Below are 24138 nucleotides of genomic sequence, written 5' to 3'. Positions count from 1 at the left end.
ACACAGGTAGGGCTGCATTGGGCTTGGCCATGATGCCCTCCACAGTCGAATACCCTGCTGACACACATGGAAACTGTCCACTGAGGGAGCTACAGGGGGCCTGTCGTTGCCTATGGGACTGTGCCCAGAGAGCAGTCAGCGCCTTCAGGAGAGGAGGGAAGGAAATTGGAAAAGAAAATCGAAAGTCTCGTCCTTCAAACCAACTTTTTGATTAGTTGCAATGAATTTGTTTTTTGCTACAATATCTGGTAACAACAACAACTTGCATTTATACAGTGTCTTTAATGTAGAAAAACACCCCAAAACAAAAGGGAAAAAATGGACACCGAGCCAATGGAGATATTAGGAGGGGGTGACCAAAAGTTTGGTCAAAAAGGTGAGGTTCTTAAAAGAGAAGAGGGTGGAGAGGGGAAGGGGTTTAGGGACGGAATTCCACCAAAGATGGGCCAACGAGAGGGGAAGATGCACAAGAGCTCGTGTCATTAAAAAAAAGGAAGGTCTCACTGCAATTTTCAGCCATTCTACAATGTGGGCACCAATCAGCCAATCCCCATTGACACCCCCCTCCCCCAACCGCTACATGGCCATTTAGCTGAGTTATTGAATGGCTGCAAACACTCATAGAATCGGATCCCAGTGCCTACAGGAGAGAAGAGAATTGGGAAAAAAGACCTGCCCTGTGTAGATCTGGGCAGACCCAGTTGATCTGGACAATTCCGGGTTGATCGGGACAATCCTGAATATATCTGGACAGATCCGGGTAGATCTGGACAATCCTGTGTCTATCTGGGCAGATCCAGGTAGATCTGGACAATTCCAGGTTAATCTAGAGAATCCTGAGTGTATCTGGGCAGATTCGGGTTGATCTGAGTAGATTCATATAGACCTGATTTGGACAATCCTGGGTAAATCTTGGCACAAACCAGCATTGATCTGAGCAGGCTTGGGTTTATCTAGACTGTACCAAGTAATCTGGGCAATCCCAGGAAGATCTGGGCAGACCTGGGTTGGTCTGGACCATCGTGGGTAGATTTAGACAGTTTTGAGTTTGTACTGAGCTCTTTGCCATTTTATGCGACTGTTGTATTGAGGCATTCAATACGGAAGCGCAGTGAGCACTTCTGTGAGGTATAAGCAGTCAGCGTATCTCTGTAGCCTGGACACATACAACCAACCGGATAAGAGACATTCCAGAATGCCTCTGGAAAAGCTTTTTTTACATAAAAGAATTCTACACGGTCAGCAGTTTCACTTCTTTTGAGGAAAGAGGAGCAATTCCACTTCTCTAAAATGCATTAAAGTTTGTGCTGACACAAGCGCCCCCCACACACACACACAGACACACACACACACAGACAGACACACACACACACACACACACACAGTGCAGATGCAGCAAGCTACCTGCTCCCATTCCAGTGTCTCTTTTTCGTTCTCAACATTTTCTCTGTCAACTTGTGCTCTCTCCTCCCCCCGTTCCTGAAGGCATTACTCATCACTGGGGTACAGTTCCACAGCTACTGGGGTACAGTTCCACAGCTACTGGGGTACAGTTCCACAGCTACTGGGGTACAGTTCCAAACCTACTGGGGTACAGTTCCACAGCTACTGGGGTACAGTTCCACAGCTACTGGGGTACAGTTCCACAGCTACTGGGGTACAGTTCCACAGCTACTGGGGTACAGTTCCACACCTACTGGGGTACAGTTCCACAGCTACTGGGGTACAGTTCCACACCTACTGGGGTACAGTTCCACACCTACTGGGGTACAGTTCCACAGCTACTGGGGTACAGTTCCACACCTACTGGGGTACAGTTCCACACCTACTGGGGTACAGTTCCACACCTACTGGGTAGCTTCTGGTACCTCATCCAAGAACCCATGGATAGTGGAAACCTGGAACTCTCTCCCCCAAAAAACTGCTGAGGCCTCAGTCAATTGAAAATTTCGAAACTGAGATTGATAGGTTTTTGTTTGGCGAGGGTATTGAGGATTAGGGAACCAAGGCAGGTAGATGGAGTTAAGATACATATCAGCCATGATCTAATTGAATGGCGGAACAGGCTCGAGGGGCTGATTGGCCTGCTCCTGTTCCTACGTCTCATGTTTCTTGAATGTTGGCAGGCTATCAGACTGTATGGTCGGGGGGTGGGGTGGGGAAGAGATCAGGGTCCAGCCTAGTCCTGTCCTCACTCAATGTTCACACACACGTACTTTCCAACAGGGGTCACTGGATAGGGATAAGAAGCAGAAATTCTGTCTGATTTTCCCTTCCTAACCCAAGGACGCTGATGCCAATTGTAGCATCCCAGTTGCTACCCGAGCTGAGATCAGTTAACTCCGTACAGATCTTCTTGTTCCACATGTTTCAGCAGGCCAGGGTTTGAATAGTGGAGATGTGGGGATGGATGATTATTCTGCATGCACACTTAATGACTTTTGGGTATCAGGATATTAAATGTGTGTGGTAGTATGTTAAATATAGGGTAGATTGACCTGGCATTTGGAAGGAGTAGGCTTGATGGACTGAATGGCCATTTCTCATTCTTTATTTTTTTACGTTTTATCCTACGAGAAAACCAGAGTAACTGAAGCTTGAAACTTTTGATTTAAAAAAAATTAAAATTGTGGGAAAAAAAGGTGCCACTTGATAATTAATTTGTCACATTGAAGGCAGAAATTAAACATAGTTAAAGATGATATTTCACTCAACAACAACAGACCACAACAGCCTCACTTAGACTTCCCTTTAATCAGGTGCTGATGCAGCCGGATTCAGTTTAACTACTGTTAACAATGGTTATGGGATTCACAACAAATGCTCAACAAAAAGGGAACAAATCAGTTGTTGGGTTTTGCCTCCAAGAAATTTCAAAAGGTTAAAGGACAGTCTTGTTGCCATAATCTGAGACTCATTGTGCAAAATGGAGCAGATAAGAAAGGCCAAAAATTAATTTAGATTATTGTACCTGTCATCTACCAGCTCACTCTTGTCATCAACGATTTCTGATTGTGTTGGATTAAGCCGTTCGGCCCCATCTTTAGCAGGAAGTGCTTTGGTCTGACCATCTCCGTTTTCTGGCTCATTTGGTTTTCTCTGGATATCTTTGATTTGTGGTTCAGCTGGTTTGGTATGATCACTCTTATTTGGAAGTGCAGCTGATTTGGTTGAGGAATTGGTGGAGTTTGGCGTTGGTGGTTTACAGTCGGAGCACGTTGGTTTTGAACAATTGGAACTTGGACATCCCTGAGCTGCATTGGCTCCCTTGTCCAGCTGTGCCACCTCGGCCAGCGTAGGCCCCTTATCCGGTGGCTCATTTTGGTCGCTGTTTGGCACTGGTGGCAAAGGCCCCAGTCTACTCCTCCCTCCAGTCTGTCCATCTGAAGTACCAGGAGTTTTGATTGGTTTCTGTGCCCTGTTTGAGTTCCGGCGGGGCATTGTGCCCAAGTAGGTGTACATTTCACTTGACCGAGCATAGTTGGGACTCCGTGGTACAGTTTCTAAATCATCTACCGTTTCCTGTGCCACCTCCTTGGGAATGTGGAGGTCCAAAAGGTTCTCTTCCAACTGTTTCTTCTTGTCATTAATTGCACTACTTGAAGATCGTCGGAACGACAGATTTCGTGGGATGTTCGTTAAACTGCCGAAGCCCTTAAACTTAAAGAACTCTGAAACAGAAGGAATGAAAGTTGCTTAGTTAAGGAATTAAGAAAATATAGTACAAGAGACGATCATTCAGCCTAACAATCCTGCTACTTCCACAGACTGTGTATAGTCTACCATATCATGGACCATACCCCACATATTTAATCTTATGAAAAGTTCCTTTTATATAAATACTTCCTGATCCCCAAAGACAGTCAACCAAACCTCTACATTCATCCATCCTGCACTTTCACTATTCAACCCTGGTCTGCCGCCCTCTGCAGACAACATTCTCCATGCCCCATGCCCCACCTCCAGCCTCAGTAGCCAGAGGAACCGTCACGTCCCATGAAGTGTTTGATCAGGTGAGTCTGCACCTGTCCCTATAAGCTCCCAACCGTATTCCCAACCAGATCTCTACCCAGCTCCTCATTGAAGGGGTTAATCAACTCGCACCAACTGCCGATCACCCATCACCCCTGTGCTCGCTGACCTACATTGGCTTCCAGTCCGTGAACACCTCGATTTTAAAATTCTAATCCTTGTTTTCAAATCCCTCCATGGCTTCATCTCTCCCTATCTTTGTAACCTCCTCCAGCCCTACAACCCTCCGAGATCTCTGCGCTCCTCCAATTCTGGCCTCTTGCGCATCCCCGATTTTAATTGCTCCGCTATTTGCAGCCGTGCCTTCAGCTGCCTAGGCTCTAAGCTCTTGAATTCCCTCCCTAAACCTCACCACCTCTCTAGCTCGCTCTCCTCCTTTAAGATGCTCCTTAAAATCTGCCTCTTTGACCAAGCTTTTGGTCACTTGTCCTAATATCTCCTTATGTGGCTCAGTGTCAAATTTTGTTTGCTCCTGTGAAGCACCTTGGGACATTTTACTCCGTTAAAGGCGCTATAGAAATGCAAGTTGTTGTTGTTGTAGTCTCAAATGCTTTTGTTGGAAGTCTGTGCCATGCCCACTACTCTATTGGGGGGCAGTGCATTTCTTCCAATCTCTAATATCATTTGAGGTTTGTGACTCTTAAACCTCTGGTTCCATGCTCAGCCTAAATTAGGACAGAGAACAAAGAACTATGGATTTGCTAGATCAAAACAAGCTGGGTTGAAGGCTGGTGTCATCATCTGCAGGTCATGCCTGAAGCTAGCATTTTTACAGGGGTGCCACTGTCAGACTGTTAGGTCATATTTCTCCTCCCAAAACCAAGAAAAACCTTCTCCAAAGCTCTTCATGAAGACACTGCTTCTCTAAAGCATGAGGTGCACGTGAGTGCTTGCATGCTCTTCCTCAATTCCTGCTCAATGCACATCAAGATGTTCACTGCTGACCAAATACCAGGATTCACCCTAACAATATGGGAAAAGTCTTCAGCTCCTGTTGTGTGAGTCCTCAGTCCCCGAACACAGCTTTCCTCTACACTGAAGGGAAGAAAGACTTACATTTATACAGCCCCTTTCATGTCCTCCGAAGCACTTTACAGCCAATGAAGTGTTGTAAAGTAGGAAAACAGCGGGGAAAACTGTGGGGGAAAAGGACATTGGAATATCTTCCTACGGGTTTGTTGTCTTTAGGAATTTTCAGCTTGCAGACCAGATATTCCTGAATGTAAGCAGCCTGAGTGGTATGAAAAGCAAACGCACCACAGGGAACCCTGTACATATACAGGGTACAGTAGCCTCGTGGTTATGATACTGGACAAGCATCCCAGTGGTTGTGAGTTCACCACAACTAGTTGTGAAATTGAATTGAATAAAGATCTGGTAATTTGTGGACTAGCACCAGAAAAATAACTATGAAAGCTTCTGGGATGTTGTAAAAACCCAACTCGGTTTAATAATGTCCTTCAGAGATGTGACCTGTCACCCCTCGCTGGTCTGGCCTACATGTGACTCCAGTATGGCACAATGTAGTTGACGATCATGTCCTCAGGGCACCTAGTTATGGGCAATAAATGCTGCCTTGCCAGTGTTGCAAACATCCCAAGAACAAATTTTAAAAATATATAGTAATAAAATATAGGACCTTGGAGGGTCCTTGTCCATTGTGGTGAGCCCTCTATTAGATTTGTGAGCACCTGAACTCGGATATAATGATCTGTGCATTGCCTAGGAAGGTGGTGATTTTTTTTCAATATGAATGAGTTGGTGGGCTTCAGCCTTCTCCCCACCCCCACAATTCCATCCAATGGAAGAATTGCCATCAGAGGGGGAGAGGGCAGCCATGATTGATTAGCAGCCAGAAACAAAATCTGTGTCAGTAGACAAGAATTCCACTGCACCAGGACACTGAGGCCATCAAACTAAACACAGCAATAAAACTGGTGTTACAACAATGTGTTACTGATAATAAAAACAGAGAAGTGTTGTAAATACATAGTATTACATAGTATTTACAACACAGAAACAGGCCATTCGGCCCAACAGGTCTATGCCGGTATTTATGCTCTACACGAGCCTCCTCCCACCCTACATCATCTCACCCTATGACCATATCCTTCTATTCCTTTCTCCCTCATGTGTTTATCTAGCTTCCCCTTAAATGCATCTATACCATTCACCTCAACTACTCCTTGTGGCAGCGCGTTCCACATTCCAACCACTCTCTGGGTAAAGATGTTTCTCCTGAATTCCCTATTGGATTTATTGGTGACTATCTTATATTTATGGCCTCTAGTTTTGGACTCCCCCACAAGTGGAAACATCTTCTTTACATTTACCCTATCGAACTCCTTCATAATTTTGAAGACCTCTATCAGGTCACCTCTTAGCCTTCTCATTTCTAGAGAAAAGAGCCCCATCCTGTTCAGTCTTTCCTGATATTTATAACCTCTCAGTTCTGGTATCATCCTTGTAAATCTTTTTTGCTCTTTCTCCAGTACCTCTGCAAACTTTTTGTAATATGGAGACCAGAACTGAGCACAGTGCTAATTGTACATAGGAGGTCTGTTAGCAGACAAAAGAGAAAAAATGGGTTACAGGTGAAAGGTCGCCCTGAAACACCAATTTAATCTTTTTCCAGATGCTGAAGCATCTGCTGTGTATTTTTAAAATGTGTTATTGTTATATTATTTCTTTTTTTGACTCTCCTGCACCTCCTTGTGGCTGGTCAGAGAATGGCGATGGCATTGCCCCAGCTGGAGCAGCTCACCTCACCTGCCCTGTCCTTTGGGAAATTTATAGGTGAAAGAGAAACAGGCAACCCTCATGAGCTAATCATCTGGAGCAGAGACTTTTAACCTGTGCACTTCCTGGGAGCAGGACCCAGAAAATGAAGCAGCGCTATCTGAAGAATTAAAATTTTGGGTTTTGTAATAATTGAAAGAAAAGTAGGATCCAAGGGAGATCTTTTTATCCAAGGTAGACTGAAAATCTACTGGTTAATTTTTAAAAATGACTTTGAGCTCCCTCGACATCATCGGTTGTTACAAATGGTGAGTAGCCGAGCAGTGCTGATCGTAATATTCCAGCTTTGATTGCCGGCTTGTGCTGAGTTAGCTGATCTCAGCCAAGGCTGGCGATGAGTCTGCTACAATTGGCCACAGCACCTCAGGGCTACTGAGACAATAAAACCACACAGGGTTTCGATATTAGGCCCTAAGCTCTGGAATTCCCTCCCGAAACCTCTCCGCCTCTCTATCCCTCTCTCCGCCTTTAAGACGCTCCTTAAAACCTACCTCCTTGACCAAGCCTGTCCTAATATGTGGCTCGGTGTCAAATTTTGTCTGAACACGCTCCTGTGAAGAACCTTGGGTCGTTTTACTACATTAAAGGCGCTATATAAATGCAAGTTGTTGTTGTTGTTGATCTCAGTGACTTTACTGGAAAGACATTGGGGGGTTCATTTTGACATTGGCCGATCGTGTAAATCGTGCGTTACCGGCCCATGCGCCCGTCTCCTGACCTGCCTTTGGCTGAGCTGTGGTTTTACCCCTATTGAGGCCCTGGCAGGATCTGTAACAGTCCGTCCCCAGAGGGTCCTTACCCCCTCTCAGCAATAAAATAAATAGAATTTTAAAATAATATCGAACTCAGACACACACACACACACTTTCACCCCAGTAACAGCAGAACTCGAAATCCAGGCATATTCATCTGGAACAGCATGAAATCCTTATGTGGGAGAGGAGGGGACATCTTCTAATTTAGCATATTCCCCCTTTAATTTTAACATTATAAAAAGCAGAAGCCCAAACTGAAGGAACCTCGTTTTATAAATGGCCTTTTTATGTTATGCGGCCTCTTCAAATAGAAGTGTTTCTGTAATGTGCTGGGGTCCCAGTGCTGCGCGATTCAGTCCGTTTACTTTGCGAGGCAGATTCCTCAGCACCGGCCCCTAACCGACGGTTATGAGGACAATCTTATCATTTAAGAGCCACCAACGAGCGCCGGGGTATGGTTCCACGGGGTCTAGCTGACTTCCAGCGCCTCTCCCCAAGTGATCGTTCTCCACCTGTGAAGCTGAACCGTGTCAGCCGGCTATTCGACCGTGGAAGGCAACTCCGTTCCCTCCCGACATCCTCGTGTGAACTTTCCAGCAGGAGTCACTGGACAACCATCAGGAATAGGGACCCTGGTTTATTTTTGCCCCTACCTAGCCCAGGGGCCATTAAGGCCAATTACAGTGATCGCACCCCCCCCTCCCACTTCAATTAATTTAAATTTCCTCCACTCGTGAAGTTTCCACTAGGTTCTTTCACTTATGAAAGAAACATTTGGATTCTATTGGCAACTGTGATATCCTCCGTGTATTTTAAATTCTGATTCTCCAGTAGGGGGTAAGGGTCAGGGGTCAGGGGACTTACTAATTGGCCAATGTGGACCATCTATGGTTGAGGAAGAGATGGGAAATTGGAAAGGCCCCAGGGTTCAGATTATGGGAGACCAGAGAATTCAAACACTCTCAGCTATTTCTGGGTCGCATTCCGAACGAGCATGTGGTGTTGATTATGGGATGCCTGGTGCGGTTTAGTGGCCCATTCAGTGACTTAAAATAACAAACAGTCTGTGGGACCCCTGTTTAAAGGAAATGATGTAGTTTGGGAAAGATGTTATTTTTGCTTCTAATCATGGGTTTCTCAGTGGCTTTGAGGTTAAAGCTGTAAGGCTGCAGTGAATTGTACATTTTTTTTGTACAGGACCCAGTGTCAAGGTTACAGTTTTCCCAGCTAGTTCTCATTAACCATGACAGGGTACCTCGCAAGCAGCAGTCAAAAGTCTATAGACACAAAGGGAAACGAACGCTCCTTCCCACCAAGGGAAGGAAAAATTGGACAGCTATTTATTCCAGGATGCTGTTGCACATCTCCTAGTGATGGGTTAAAAAGAGAATAAAAAAAGAAAGACGTGCATTTATATAGCGCCTTTCATGACCTCAAGTGTTTTACAGCCAATGGAGTACTTTTGAAATTAAATCACCGTTATAATGTAGGAAACACAGCAGCCAATTTGCGCACAGCAAGCTCCCACAAACAGCAATGGAATAAATTATCAGTTAATCTGTTTTAGATGCTGGTTGAGGGATAAATATTGGCCAGGACACCGGGAGAATGCCACTGCTCTTCTTTGAAATAGTGCCATGGGATCTTTTACCTGAAAGGGCAGACAGGGCCTCAGTTTAACGTCTCATCCGAAAGACAGCACCTCCGACAGTGCAGCACTCCCTCAGTACTGCACTGGAGTGTCACCCTCGATTATGTGCTCAAGTCCCTGGAGTGGACTGACCTGACGTTCAACCAAACAGTTCATTGTGAATGAAGGAAAGAAAGGGCCTTACTGAGACATAATCTGCTGCATGCTACATTATAATGCTCTTATATATACTTGGCAATAATTCTCTGTGAATTACTGATTATAATGCTCCCATATAGCTCTGTAATAAAATCTCTTGGTCTGTATGAATATAATGTTCCAAGCTGCTTTCTGATTAGTATGTGCTAACCATGTGATATTATCAATCACATTCCACAACAGACCCAGAAAACAGCCATTATACTTTCACACCAAAAAAATGGAATATATAAATAAGTGAAATGACTTTAGCCATTTAAGAGTTGCAACTGAAAGTATAAGTCAGTCGAAGGTCTGAGCCAGGTCAAACCATGGGCACCTGGACAAGCTACACACACTATTTATGAACAAGCCCAGTCAGAGATATTAGCTGCTGAGACTTGCTCAATTCCACAAAATCTTTATCGTAAAGTGTTACCTGTGAGCAATTCCACAAGAGATCAGCTACTAGTCTACAATAATGCGCTGGGGTGAACTTTCACCTTTACCGCCGGACGAAAACAGGCTATTTGGCCAAATTGGGAAGGGGGGTTGGCGGTGGTGGGGAGAAGAGGGCGATGGGCATCAGCACTACTGGTATCAAGCAACACATTACCTGCCCTGGTGTGTTACTGGGTGTAACACTCCTGATACTATTATCTAACAAACCTGTACCCTAACGAGCTGACCTTGTATGTTTGTGACATTCCAGTGTAAATTTTATAATAACACACGCTGTGTTATGGGTGTAATGTTCCGGTGTATATTATACAATTACACACTGGGGGCTGATTCTTGTATACTGAGTGTTTTTCTGGCTTCAGCACTCCAATATACGGTCTGCTCCTAATAATTTAAAGTCGTATTTTGCACTAAATAAATTGAATTATCCAACAGTTGGAATTAAGCAACATAACTAACAAAACAAAGTGGGAATTTACGTTAAACAAATTGAATTATCCAACAATTTGAATTCAAAAACTTAATTAAGAGTTGACTATTATTATATAATATGCACTCCAGTACATTACATAATAAACTGCGTTACTGACGGGTATATAATGCTCCTGAATATATTGTACATTACACTATGTGTAAATATGTTATTTAAAATGACTTTCCCGACCCCAGGACCTCCCAAAGTGCTTTACAGCTAATTAAGTACAATAATACCTGTGTTACTGGGTATAAATCCAGTATATAGTGTATAGCACACTGTATGTAACGAGTCTCATGATTGTACACAGTATTATTTAAAAGTGAACCTTTGTCATACGAAGAAAAATTTGAAAAAAAATGTTTTGTTCTAAACCTCAATCTGAAGCACAGACAACTGAAGTTACAGAAAGTGCTTGTGAAATGTTCCCCGCTTTATGGCTGTCTGAATCACATCGAAATGTAATTTGATGGGAAATATTGAAGGTTGAGGCCGGGGAGCTGTGAAGCCCCGCGGGGCCAGCGCCATCTAGCTGATATCTTTCTCTCTCTCCGTTCTCTGGGCAGCAGCTGTCCCCAGCAAGATAATCACCAGAAATACATTTCCTGGCTTGCAAAACAGCTGCAAACACATTCCAGCGACATACTTACCACGTTTACAAAACATTGCGTTATCTCACACTGAACGGACACCCAGCATTATGAAATTTAACCACTGGCATGTTCAACGGATCAAAAGTTTTTTTCCCTCCCATCAACACACATCTATATATAAAAAAAATTACAAAAAATGCAATTAACTTTTTTTCTCCTCGCCGGGTTTTCTTTTGACTATTTTTGGTCAACCATGGAGTACTGATTATATTATCAGGGAAACTTGCTGGGAGGAGTTATTAAACCTGGCTGTGCGAAGCTTTAGCTTCTGCTGTGTTTGTTAATTCAGTTCTCTCGCCCTGTCAGATCTGGAAACTACTTGGAGTCAAGGCACTCCAATGATGTTATCATGTTATCACTGAGGGAGCGCTGCACTGTCGGAGGTGCCGACTTTCGGATGAGATGTTAATCCGAAATGCCATCGGCCCTCTCAGGTAAAAGTAAAAAGATCCCACAGCACTATTCCAAGAAAAGCAGGGGTGTTTCTCCCCGATGTCCAGGCAAATATTTATCCCTCAACCAACATCACTATAACAGATTATCTGGCCATTATCTCATTGCTGTTTGTGGGATCTTGTTGCTTTCCCTACATTACAAAAGTGACAATGCTTAAAAAAGTACTTCATTGGCTGTAAAGCGCTTTGGGACATCCTGAGGTTGTGAAAGGCACTATTTAAATGCAAGTTATTTCTTTATCAGCATCCAACATTTAAGCTAAAATCTTTTATAACAAGAAAGGAGGAAGGTGCCAAGTTTGATCTCTGGTCTGTGTTGAGTTGGCTGATCTCACCAGGTGAGGATTGCCCTCGGCAGGTGTCACTGGATGGGAGATGGAAACCTGGCTCATTGTTTTTTTTCTCAGTCCTCGTCCATCCGTTGACTCATTGGGGCATAAATTAGTCTCGGGCCGCAGCGTAAAACGGGCGATAGTGAATCGAAGCTGGTGGAAAACAAAATCGTGCGGAGTGGAAAAAGAGCTTCCGATTCGCTATCGCCTGTTCTGCTCTACCGGTCAAGATGGACTTTGACCCTATTTTCTGTACCCGTTAGTACCACACCGAGCAGCGTAATTACCCACTGACCCACTGGGTGGAGCTGGTCTCCAGCAGGGTCTCGATGCCCAGTCTATTGCACCAGTGACAATCGAAAGGGATCGGACCAGCCAGCAAGAGAAGGTGTAAATCTCGTCTTGGTGCTCATCGTATAATGCTGTTATTAAATTAAAAATGAATGTTGAAGTGAGAGACCAGTGAAAAGCAGAACATCAAGTAAAACGTCACAGTGTGGGCCGGGGTAAACAGATTCTAATCTCAGCGATGCATCAGCTCTCTGTCTCTCTGTCTCGATCTCTATCTCTTGCTGACTCTTTTTCTCTCTCAGTTTTTATCTGCCTGTTCTTCTGACTGTCTGTCTCTCCCTCTCCTTCTCACTCTCTTTCTGTCTCTGATGGTTCTCTCTCTTGATCTGTCTCTGTTTTTGTTTCCCTCTCTTCAGTTTTGATTTTTTTTTCTGCAATTTTATTGGGATCTCAACAATGTACATTTGCAATTCATGAGCTATAGGAGCATATTTGTACATATATTTTATCAGTTTTGAATTTAATCACTATTTTATTTGCATACAAAAATCCAACCTGCTGTATCTGAAATATCTGGGCTATTTTTGGGTTCCTTGTTAGTATCTTTTGGCTTTCCTTTTCCTCCAGAATGCCATCTGTGATTTAAAAATAAACAAGTGACCCCCACTTCTCTTTTTGAATATTGTCCTTTCTGATTTCCCCCGTCACGTTCCTTCCTCCCGCAGCTGAGAGAGATGATGGGTTCAAAGTGCTTTCCTACAGTATTAACCCTCTGTCAGTGCATTGATTCTGAGACAGGCATTGCACACACTTCCCCAGGCCAAGAGGGCAAGCGAGTGGAGGTCATCTGGTAAAATGAACGATTGCCCAGGCAACCTGCTCCCAGAATCTATTTTCCTTTTATATTTTCTCAGGACATAGGCAACGCTGGCAAAGCCACACCTGTTGCCCTGAGAAGGTGATGGTGGTGGGCCTTCTCCTTGAACCGCTGCAGTCCTGGTGGTGAACGTGCTCCCACAGCGCTGTTAAGTGAGGAGTTCTAGAATTTTGACCCAGCGACGATGAAGGAACGGCGATATATGTCCCAAGTCAGGAGGGTGTGCGACTTGATGGGGATCTTGGAGGTGATGGTGGTCCTACGACATCACTGCTCTTGTCCTTATCGATGGTAAAAATTGCAGGGAAGGGAGGTGCCGTCGAAATAACCTTAGTGATTTGCTGCAGTGCATCCTTTAGATGATGCACAGTGCAGCCACAATTTGCTGGTGATAGAGGAGGTGGATATTGACTCCAGTGGTAGGGGCGCTGATCAAGTGAATTCCTCTCTCCTGGATGATGTCGAGCTTCTTGAGTGTTATTTCAGCTGCTCCCATCCAGGCAAGTGGTGAGTGTTCCATCACACTCCTGACTTGAGCCTTGTAGATGGTGGAGAGGCTTTGAGTGGTCAGGAGGTGAGCCACTGGTTGCAGAGTACCCAGCCTCTGCCCTGCTCTTGTAGGCATGGTGTTGATACGGTTGCTTCAGTTAAGCTTCTGGTCATTGGTGACCGCTAAGATATTGATGGAGTACTGTGAACAGTTCTGGTCTTCATATTATAAAACGGATATAGAGGCACTGGAGAAGGTGCAAAAAAGATTTACTAGGATGATACCAGAACTGAGAGGCTATACCTGTCAGGAAAGATTGAACAGGCTGGGGTTCTTTTCTCTAGAAAAGAGAAGACTGAGAGGTATCCTGGTAGAGGTCTTTAAGATTATGAAAAGGGTTTGATAGGGTAGACGTGGAGAAGATGTTTCCACTTGCGGTGGAGACCAGAACTAGGGGCCTTAAATATAAGATAGTCACTAATAAATCCAATAGGGAATTCAGGAGAAACCTCTTTACCCAGAGAGGGGTTAGAACATGGAACTCACTACCACAAATATTTGAGGCAACGAGCATAGATGCATTTAAGGGGAAGCTAGATAAAAACATGAGGGAGAAAGGAATTGAAGGATATGCTGATAGGGTTAGATGAAGTAGGGAGGGAGGAGGCTTGTGTGGAGCATAAACACCGGCATGGACCTGTTGGGCTGAATGGCCTGTTTCTGTGCTATAAATTCTATGTATTTCTAGGTTATGTGTTTTGGAGTCTTGGTGATGGTAGCACCATTGACGGTCAGGGGGGAGATGGCTAGGCTTTCTCTTATATGAGAAGGTCATTTCCCGACACTTATGTGGAGCGAATGTTACCTACCAGTGGTCAGCCCTATCCTGGCTGATATCCAGGTTCTGTTGTAGGCTGGGATTGGGGTGTTCTATTTTTCCTACAGTCCTAAATACTGTGAATGGGGAAGGTGGATTGTGGACAATGCTCATTAATAATGTCTCATGAGGGACAGTTTCACACAAACAGCTGCTCCCAGACTACCTCAGAATCGGCATTCCAAAGAGTAAAATAGGCTCACAGGGAGTTAGGTGTGCAGATATCTCCCTTGGTAACGTTGCAGATTTTGTGGCAATTCAGTAGGCCTTATCTCCCCATTAACTCCGTAATGTGACAGGGTTTAATTACCATGGACCAATTTTGCTTTAAAACAAAGCCTGTAGAAAAATTGCCTCCTCCTCCTTTTAACCACATCAGCCCCTGCCTGATGGGCCAATACCACATCCTGTGCTGTGGGCTCACATTGTACATACACGACAACTTCGGTTAGCCAAACAAAGCAGGACATGATCGCTTCAAAGCGACTCCTGTGTTATTTAAAGCCTGCATTTACCTGAACCAGAAATTCGATTTTCACTGAAGTGTAGGTGAACGAGGAGGAGGATTAAATGTGTGAGAAACCCGTGAATGCTCTGCACCAAATATGTGCACGAGGACTCGAACACTGGCACGGAGAGGCATTGTCGGTGGTTGGTTGCGTGTTGCCGTGCATTGTTTTGATGCAAGCACTTACAGGCACAGCACTGAAAGAGATGTTATCAAAGTCGCTTCCAGCACAGGAGCTTGTATCTGAGCACCTCATCTTAGAACTATACCTTCCTCTCTCTCTTTCTTCACCCCCAGATATTGGCCTGTGTTTTGCAACCTATAAGTCAGCCCTTTATAGGAAAGCTATTTGTATCTATGGCAGGAAACTGCACTCGCCCATCAATACTAAACAGATTCTGTACTCAAACGCTATGTCTGTTTTTCAGATTTCCGTTGCATGCAACTGTTTTTTTTACATATATAAATATAAATTTAGAACTGAAACCGTATCTTCCCCTCCCCTCTCAATTCTCTCTTCTCCTGAAGCTGCTGACTATTAGTAAGGGACAATTGATAACAAAAAGAAAGAACATGCATTTATATAGACTTTCACACCCTCAGGGCGTCCCAAAGCACTTTACAGCCAATGAAGTACTTTTGAAATGTAGTCACTGTTGTAATGTAGGAAATGCGGCAGCCAATTTGCACACAGCAAGATCCCACAAACAGCAATGTGATAATGACCAGATAATTTGTTTTAGAGATGTTGGTCGAGGGATAAATATTGGCCAGGACACCGGGGAGAACTACATTGCTCTTCTTTGAAATAGTCCCATGGGATCTTTTACATCCACCTGAGAGGGTGGACAAGGCCTTGAAGTGTCAGTCTAGATTTTGTGCTCTAGTCTTTGGAGATGGACTCAAACCTATGACATTCTGACTCAGAGGCAAGCATGCCACCCACTGAGCCACAGCTGACACCGGGATTGACAACAATCAGGAACCTACCTACTCGTCTGACTGACTGTTCCTCCTCCTCCTCCCCCCACCCAAGCACAGGGATACTGAGGTCAATTATAAAGCCTTGCTGCTGCTGCCTTGGCTGAGATTGGCCAATTCAGCGTCGGCCAGTCATTGCACCCGATGCGTTCCTGGCCTGTAAAGCTCGGTTCCAGCATCGATCAGTGCACTTGGCACCTGAGTCATCAGGAGAGCTCACCCTGGTCCGGCCTTAATTGGACAACATTCCATGGGAACAACGCCAGCTTCCAGCGACCAGGTTGGAGGATCAACATGTTTCCGATATTGACCGATGGCGCAGGACATTTTGGGGCTGGATTCTCACCCGTGATCCCGCTCAGCACATGGCGCGGGATAGCGGCGGAAAATGAGGCAAGAATCTGACGTCATGGCCTACTGCCGTCTCACTGCCCTGACCTGGATTTCTCTCCCTCCATTAGTGCCGCTGCTGCCCACCCTATCTCCCTCCGCAGTATGCGAATGGAAGCAAGGGGGGCAGGGCTCCAGTCCACAGCGGATTCTCCTGGCATATCCTTCAGTCACCGCTGCTTCCCGGGACCAGTCACGTGGAAGCAACAGTAGGTCCCGGCAAACAGCGGTAATGGCCCTGAGATTCCCCCCACCGGTGGAGCGAGAGGGCTTTGTTGCAGCCTCCTCTCCCTCAGATCAGGCCCCACTTACCATCCTACCAGGCTGCAGATTCCCTCATCTTCGGGCGGTCCTCTCCCTCTTTAAATGCCCTTCCCTCTCTGCTGGCGCCGCATTGCCGGGAATTTGCGGCTGGGCTCTGGCGGGCTGCCTCTCGGTGACAGGAATCCCACCAGGAGGCCACCATGGATCTTCAATGATCCACCGCCCAGAGCAATGGGTCTGTTTGGGGCTGTGTCAGAGCGGCAGGCGTAAGTGCTGCCCTACCAAAGCTCACTCCTGAAGAGGAGAATCCAGCCCTTGGTGTTTGAGACCATGAGCTCCGTAGCACAAGGTTAAAAAAAACAATGGCTTTGGTGCCCAAAAGAGGGAAAAAGGAATTTATAGTTTAGAAATATCGAATGCTATACCACCACTAACACAGTGGCGTTATCGTGGGGCAGCTTGGTACCAGTGCTGGTCACCGCCGTGTCTGAATCATGGTTCTGTATTACTCGTGTGTGTTACTTTTCCTGTTAATGCAACAAGAACATAGGAACAGGAGTAGGCCCCTCGAGCCTGTTCCATCATTCAATTAGATCATGGCTGATCTATATCTGTAAAACGTGTAATAACATTGAACACGTTTCCTCTTGATGCCATCTCTCGCAGACCCTTGCTGGATATGGTTCATGGGTCCGTTGGCATTGGTTGACTTCCAGGGCCAACCAGATGTTCTTCGTGTGTGAATCCTGTCAGTGAGGCCAAGATTTTCCACTTGCCGTTACTTTAACGCTGGCGTTACCCCATTTTAAATAATGTTCTATCAGAATATGTAGGTATTTGTGTTGACAGCCTATTCAACCACAGCCGAACCAGATCCGCCCTCGCCCACCATCCACAGGCTCACACTTTTCGGCTGGACAATGAAAAACATGGCGTATTTTGTCTTCTTCCAAACCCCAAAGCACCGAGGCCAACTACAGCTATCCTACTGCCACCTCAACCAGGATCATTTAACTCAAGGCAGACTGGGAATGGCACCCGGGACCATCTGATCTGTCTGACCCAGTACTACGCTAGGTGGTGCTGTTATCCACTAGGCCATCAGAGGAACCAAACATGTTGCTGCACATCTCTCGTTGAGTTCTCACACATATAAGGGAATAAAAACTGATCAAAAATGATATTGCAATTTCTATTTAATTCCAAGAGTCTGCACTCTCTACCTTCCTCTTTTTGACTTTTTGCTGAATTCACCCTAGCCCTACCCAAAACCCCAAGATAGTTATAATGGTGGATGTTGCAACAAAATGGCTGCCAAGATGTGATGACAAAACTGGTTTCCTCGCAGATCCTCACCAGCCATTTGTGTGGTTCCTTGAGATTGCTGAAAGCCTTTAACAATGTTGGTCAGTGGTAAACCTTCCCAATTCTGCCTTGTGGTTCAGGGTTCTAGTGAAGAGGAGGTTGCTGAGATAAGAGAAGAATCACTCTGATGGCTATGTGTAGGGACGTGGTAGACATGTTCTGTTTGAGAAATACCGACCAGAGTACATCTATGCCAACGTATTTACAATATGGCGGCACACAGTAACCAGAGCGTTTCGTCCCCCACTGTTACCATGGCGATGGCTGCCATTGTGGTCTTCATAAATTTGAAAGAACATTCTTGGCTAATTTTCACCTTGCAAATAACACACCTCATATTTACACTCCAGCCCAGACCAAGTTCTGAAAGGAGTGTGATGGAACCAGGGTTGCCAACTCTGGTTGCACGTATTCCTGGAGGTTTCATCACATGACCTTCTGCCTCCAACTGCCCCGCCCCCCACATTCCCACCATTGGTCACCCAACACCTCCATCCTCGCGATGCACCGCCTTCCTACTGCCAATCGGAAAGAGAAAAGACTCTTCATTACCCAATTGGATGATTCTTGACTTACAGACAAGCAGCCTTTCTGTCCATCTCCAATATTTTTATAACTAATAAACAGAAGTGTTCAAAGAAAATGAAAAAAACACACTTTCTTTATGCCCCTATGATTTTTCTCCAGGGTTTGCTCGAAGCAGTGTCCTGGAGATTAATCTTCAATTCCTGGAGACTCCAGGCCGAACCTGGAGGGTTGGCAACCCTAGATGGAACTCAATAAATATGAACTGCGTATCCAAACCGGACAGTTACCTAGGCTGGCTGAACTTCCCAACCAATGCCCCGTGAGCGTGTATGTGATTATTTCTCCTCAAGTTGGGGATTGTTGCCCTGCTGACCCCCAGCCTCCCGTACCTCACCCAGGTGGCCAATCTGTGTGACCCTAGACAGTAAGTGTTGGTAGAAAGGTCATCGCAGTCGAGGCCAGTCCTTAACTGAAGTCCACATTCCTGCACTTTCCAGCAGGAGTCACTGGATAATGATCAAGAGCAGGAACATTGGTTGAATTTTTCTACCCTTCCTAGACCAGAGGCATTAAGGCCAATCGTAGCCCCCCAACCCCTGCATCTCCTACCCCGGTTGAGAGCAACAGTAGGGGATAGAACCTGGGATCTCTGGTTTGTGTGGCTTGGTACAATACTTAGCAGTATTGTTTCACCTTACTGTATAACAGCTACATTCTATAGCGGGGGAATGAGACTAACTGAATTGCTCTTACAAAGAGGGCTCGATGGGCCAAATGGCCTCCTTCTGTGCTGTAACCATTCTATGATTCTAGGTTCCTTCACAATTAATATCATTTAATGATGTACAACAATAAAATGAATACTCAACGCATTATCTAAATTATTGTTCATTTATCCTGGTTGGGACTTTTCCCCAAACTGTTCCGATAAACAGTGCCCGGTGTATTTACTGGGTGTTTTGCTCCCAGCCCCATGCCTCCGCTGCTCTCTGAGCCCAGCGTGACCCTATCCCTCTCCTCTCGGTGAGGTGCTGTTCCCAGCTCTTACTCAGCACTTCCCCTGAGATCGAGAGCAGGCGGCGTGGGGAAAACCGTGCTCGCAAACCCAGGTCCGTCTATTTACTTGAGCCGTGTATCATTTCAAAAAACAAAGGAAAAGGCAGCAATTGCTTTTGGTCCGGCTGGAGATGTGGTGAGCTGCACTGAGGGTTGGTCAGATTCTGTGTACAACTCTGTTGGATTCACACTTTCCTTGCTACCACTCTATATTTAGATCTAAGTTGAAAGCCAACGCCTCCCAAATGGCAAACAGCTACATTTTAGCTTCCTCCCCAGCACCTCCCTACACCACATCATAGGCGTGAACTGTTTGGATGTACAGAACGCTTTATAAAATATTTGTGATACTTTATTTTGTTTTTGTCAAGGGCAAGACTCCTCTTTAAAGGTATTTTTCTTCTGACTCTCAGTTAGCGGTTGCCAACCCCCTAGGAATGGCCTGGAGTCTCCAGGAATTGAAGATTAATCTCCAGGACACTGCTGCAAACAAACCGTGGAGAAAAATCTCAGCGGCATTAAAAAATATTGTGTGTTTTAAAAGTTTTCTTTGACACCTGTTTATTAGTTATAAAAAAATATTGGAGATGGGGAAAAAAGGCTGTTTGATTCACAGTCAAGAATCATCCAATTGGGTGACGAAGAATCTTTTCGCATTCCAATTGGCCGCCGGAAGGCAGTGCGTCACAAGGATGGACATGCTGGGTGACCAATGGTGGGGGTGGGTCAGTTGGAGGCAGAAGGTCATGTGATGAAACCTCCAGGAATACATTCAATCGGAGTTGGCAACCCCACTCTCAGTCTGCCCACCATCCTCATGTGCAAGGAGTTTGAGCAGCTGGCCTACTCTCAGGCCTCTGCCAATGCTTTCCTGTAACTGGCCCCCTCCCAGGTGCAAACCTGAGGCACAGTCTGTACTTTTCACGCACTGTGATCTGTTCACATGCCATCCGCAGATTTCATCTCTGTCCTACAGACTCTTTCATACAGCAGGCTGAGCGTCCACCATGAGTCATCGTCTATGAAGTGACAGTACCTACATACTGACCACAGACTACTGTACCAACCGATTACACAGTGGATCACTTTACCGAAGATTTTAAAACGTTCAATAATTTAACAATAAAATGCAAATCCGGGACAGACTCAGTAGAAACACCCGAGGCTGAGTTGCTGAATTTCTTCAAACAGGAGCTGGGTAAATGATTGAGGATGACATTTGAGGTAGAGAGAGGTATAGACTGAAAGTGCTCCTTGGGACACAACAGTTTCTCTGCTGTTGTGGTGGGGTGGGGAGGGGAGGGGAGGGGAGTGTTGTCTGTAGAGGGCAGGAGGGAGGGGTTGAATAATGGAGAAGTGAGGATGGATGAATATTCTGAAGTTTTGCTTCAAACGGGAAAAATCTTCCGCCACCCTCCACTCCATGGCTGGCATTCCTCATAGAATCATAGAAAGGTTACAGCACGGAAGGAGGCCATTCGGCCCATCGAGTCCGTGCCGGGTCAATGCAAGAGCAATCCAGCTAGTCCCATTCCCCTGCCCTATCCCTGTAGCCCTGCAAATTTTTTCCTTTCAAGTACTTGTTCCGTTCCCTTTTGAAGGCCATGATTGAATCTGCCTCCACCACCCCCTCGGGCAGTGCATTCCAGATCCTAACCACTCGCTGTGTAAATAAGTTTTTCCTCATATCATCTTTAGTTCTTTTGCCAGTCACCTTAAATCTATGCCCGCTGGTTCTTGACCCTTCCGCCAATGGGAACAGTTTCTCTCTAACTACTCTGTCTAAACCCATCATGATTTTGAATATCTCTATGAAATCTAGTCTCAGCCTTCCCTGTTCCAAGAAGAATAACCCCAGCTTCTCCAGTCTATCCACGTAACTAAAGTCTCTCATCCCTGGAATCATTCTAGTAAATCTCTTCTGCACCCTCTCTAATCATTCCTTCACATCATTCCTAAAGTGCGGTGCCCAGAACTGGAAACAATACTCCAGATGTGGCCAAACCAGTGTTTTATAAAGATTCATCATGACTTCATCTCAGCAAGAACTCTAGCCCTTTATCACATCCTCAGGATGACCCAAAGCACTTTACAGCCAACAAAGTACTTTTTGAAGTGCAGTCACTGTTGTTTCGTAGACAAAGATGACAGATCATTTGTGCACAGCAGGATCCCACGAACAGCAAACGAATGACTGCATGATCAGTGGATCTGTTTTTGGTTGAGGGAGGGATATTGGCCAGGACAATAAGTTCTTAATTCCACTGGTGCAGAGCAAGTGAACTCCACGCACCAAAAATAAACACGATGCCATGCTACAGTGACCCCCCCCCAGGTAAACCATCACATTAAACTGGCTGAAAATTACAAACAGCGCTGATAGTGATGCTCTTTATTTAAGTGGGGGGCCTGATGGTGAGGTTGCCTTTAATTGAATGGAATGTGTACGATCTGGTCCTGGGGAATATGTGAAATTTCCACTGATAGAAATTTCTGTGAACTTCCTCTATAACCCTGAATAAATTAGAAATTCTATATTGGCTTTAAAACGTTGCTTTCCTGATATGAATGAAAAGCGGCAGATTACTATGTGAAATATGAATGGGAACTATTTAAAGAGGCACTCTAAATTCTAAAGTGCTTCCATCTAACACAAAACCCTCCTCTGATACCAGATTCCGCACACAATCCACCTTTATCATGTCACGTACAGAGGAAAAAACAAGTGGATGTTTCTCATTTACCGAGAGACCATTTGTTGCTGTGGAAATGTCTTTGCCTGCCCTCTAATTTCTGCATGATGGAAATGCATGAAAACAGCAACAACTTGCACTTATGTAGCGCCTTTAACGTAGTAAAACATTCCAAGGTACTTCACAGGAGCGTATTCAGACAAAGAGAAGCTTCTCTTCTGTTTAATAACCAGTTAAACTTATGAAGATAAAGATCCAGCTGGGCTCCCAGGATGGCCCAGTTAGTAAGTGCGCTGCCTGGTGTGGTAGTGAGCCACACGTGCCAAGTTGTGCCAAGTCAGCTAATCTCAATTGGGGTGTCAGTGGGGGTGCTACAATTGACCCCAGCCTCCCTGACTCAAGAGAGGAGATAGATGGTCTGGGTTTCCCATTCCTGATCGCCGTCCACTGCAAGTGTTTGGAGGACAGGATTTCCATTGTCCGTGATGCTCTCCACGGTTCATAAGCCTGCTGGCATTCACTGCGTAAGCTCACCCATGAAGAATGGCCACCGTCAGTACCCAGGTCAAATATAATGCTGCGACTGCTGGCCCATTTGAGATGATCTAACCCAGTACAGACTAAAAAAGAATGGAAGACTTGCATTTATATAGGACCTTTCACGATTGGGATGGGCAATAAATGCTGGCCTCTCCAACGACGCCCACATCCCATGAACGAATAAAAAAAAAATTTCAGGACGTCCCAAAGCGCTTTACAGCCAGTGAAGTACTTTTGAAGTGTAGTCACTGTTGTAATGTAGGAAACACGGCAGCCAATTTGTGCACAGCAAGCTCCCACAAACAGCAATGACCAGAAAATCTGTTTTTTTTTAGTGATGCTGGTTGAGGGATAAATATTGGCTAGGACATCTTCAAATTAGTATTGACATCTCTTATATCCACCTGAGAAGGCAGACTGGGCCTTGGTTTAACATCTCATCCGAAAGACAGTACCTCCAACAATGCAGCATTCCCTCAGTACTGTGCTGGAGTGTCAGCCTAGATTTTGTGCTCAATTCTCTGGAGTGGGATTATGAACCCACAACCTTCTGTCTCAGAGGCAAGAGCGCTACCAACTGAGCCACGGTTGACTAGAGATGGAACCTGGGACCTTCCTGATTTGAATGGTTCAGTATTACACTGGGGGCTGCATTTTCTCACCAAGACATGAGGGGGCAGTGGGAGAGAATAATTTCAAAAATAGGAACTGGGATGAAAATATTTTAAAGGGGGGAAAACTGCAGAGCTGCATTCAGTGAGCTAAAGAACCCAAAGGAACTGAATCTCCACAGTGTATCAGACCAAACGCTGCTGATACTGGAATTGAAGACTTGAGCTCTGCAACAGCTGCTTGCAGATAATTCTAAACCAATATGTTTCTGTGGTCTTGGCCAATTAGGTAAGCCTCTTGTGTAAAGGTTTCCGTTTTACACTCTCGTCTTTTGAAAATGCTGTTTTGATCCAAGAGGGAGTGACAAATAAAAATGAACAGAATTGCTGTTAGCAAATCATTCTGTGAGCAATGCCTTCTCTTCTACAGGTGATGTGGGCAAAAGGATATTTTATAAATTGGAAGATACATTAGGTTAAAAGGAGGGGCGAGTCCTGAAAGTACAGGGTTGGCGTTTTAGGTAGTTAACCAGTTTTCACTTTGAACCACACACTCGATGTTTATTTCTAAATGGACTTCATCATCTGATTTCGACACGGTGCTCTTGAAAGAGGAAGTAAAGCTGATCAAGAAGGTGGGCTCCTCTCAGATTGTTCAACAGCACTTCTTGGAGGTGCAGCCAAGGCCGAGAAGCAGCATTGCCCCATCGACATGTTGGTTCCACCTTCGTAATGCAGGGATGTGTGTGCATAAGGAATGGGTTAATTGCTCAAAGGGAACCACAGTGCAGTAAAGCAAAAAAAACTGCATTATCAGCTCCACCAATGACTTTGTGGGCACAGACAATACCCAGTGTAGGTTTGATTGTGTCGAGT

At 45.2% G+C, this 24138-nt stretch overlaps 1 protein-coding gene across 1 annotated transcript in view; it reads right to left on the bottom strand.

Moving 5' to 3' along the window:
- LOC137300628 (SH2 domain-containing protein 3C-like) overlaps positions 1-24138 on the bottom strand; it is a 119956-nt gene that overhangs the window by 74955 nt on the left and 20863 nt on the right. Inside the window, exon 4 of the mRNA XM_067969823.1 lies at positions 2972-3671. Within this exon, the coding sequence (XP_067825924.1) occupies positions 2972-3671 (700 nt within the window). The remainder of the gene's footprint in view (positions 1-2971; positions 3672-24138) is intronic.

Source organism: Heptranchias perlo, chromosome 31 (genome assembly GCF_035084215.1).
Source record: "Heptranchias perlo isolate sHepPer1 chromosome 31, sHepPer1.hap1, whole genome shotgun sequence".
NCBI classification, from domain to species: domain Eukaryota; kingdom Metazoa; phylum Chordata; class Chondrichthyes; order Hexanchiformes; family Hexanchidae; genus Heptranchias; species Heptranchias perlo.
Note: the sequence above shows the minus strand (reverse complement) of the source record. Positions and strands in the feature narration are given on the sequence as shown.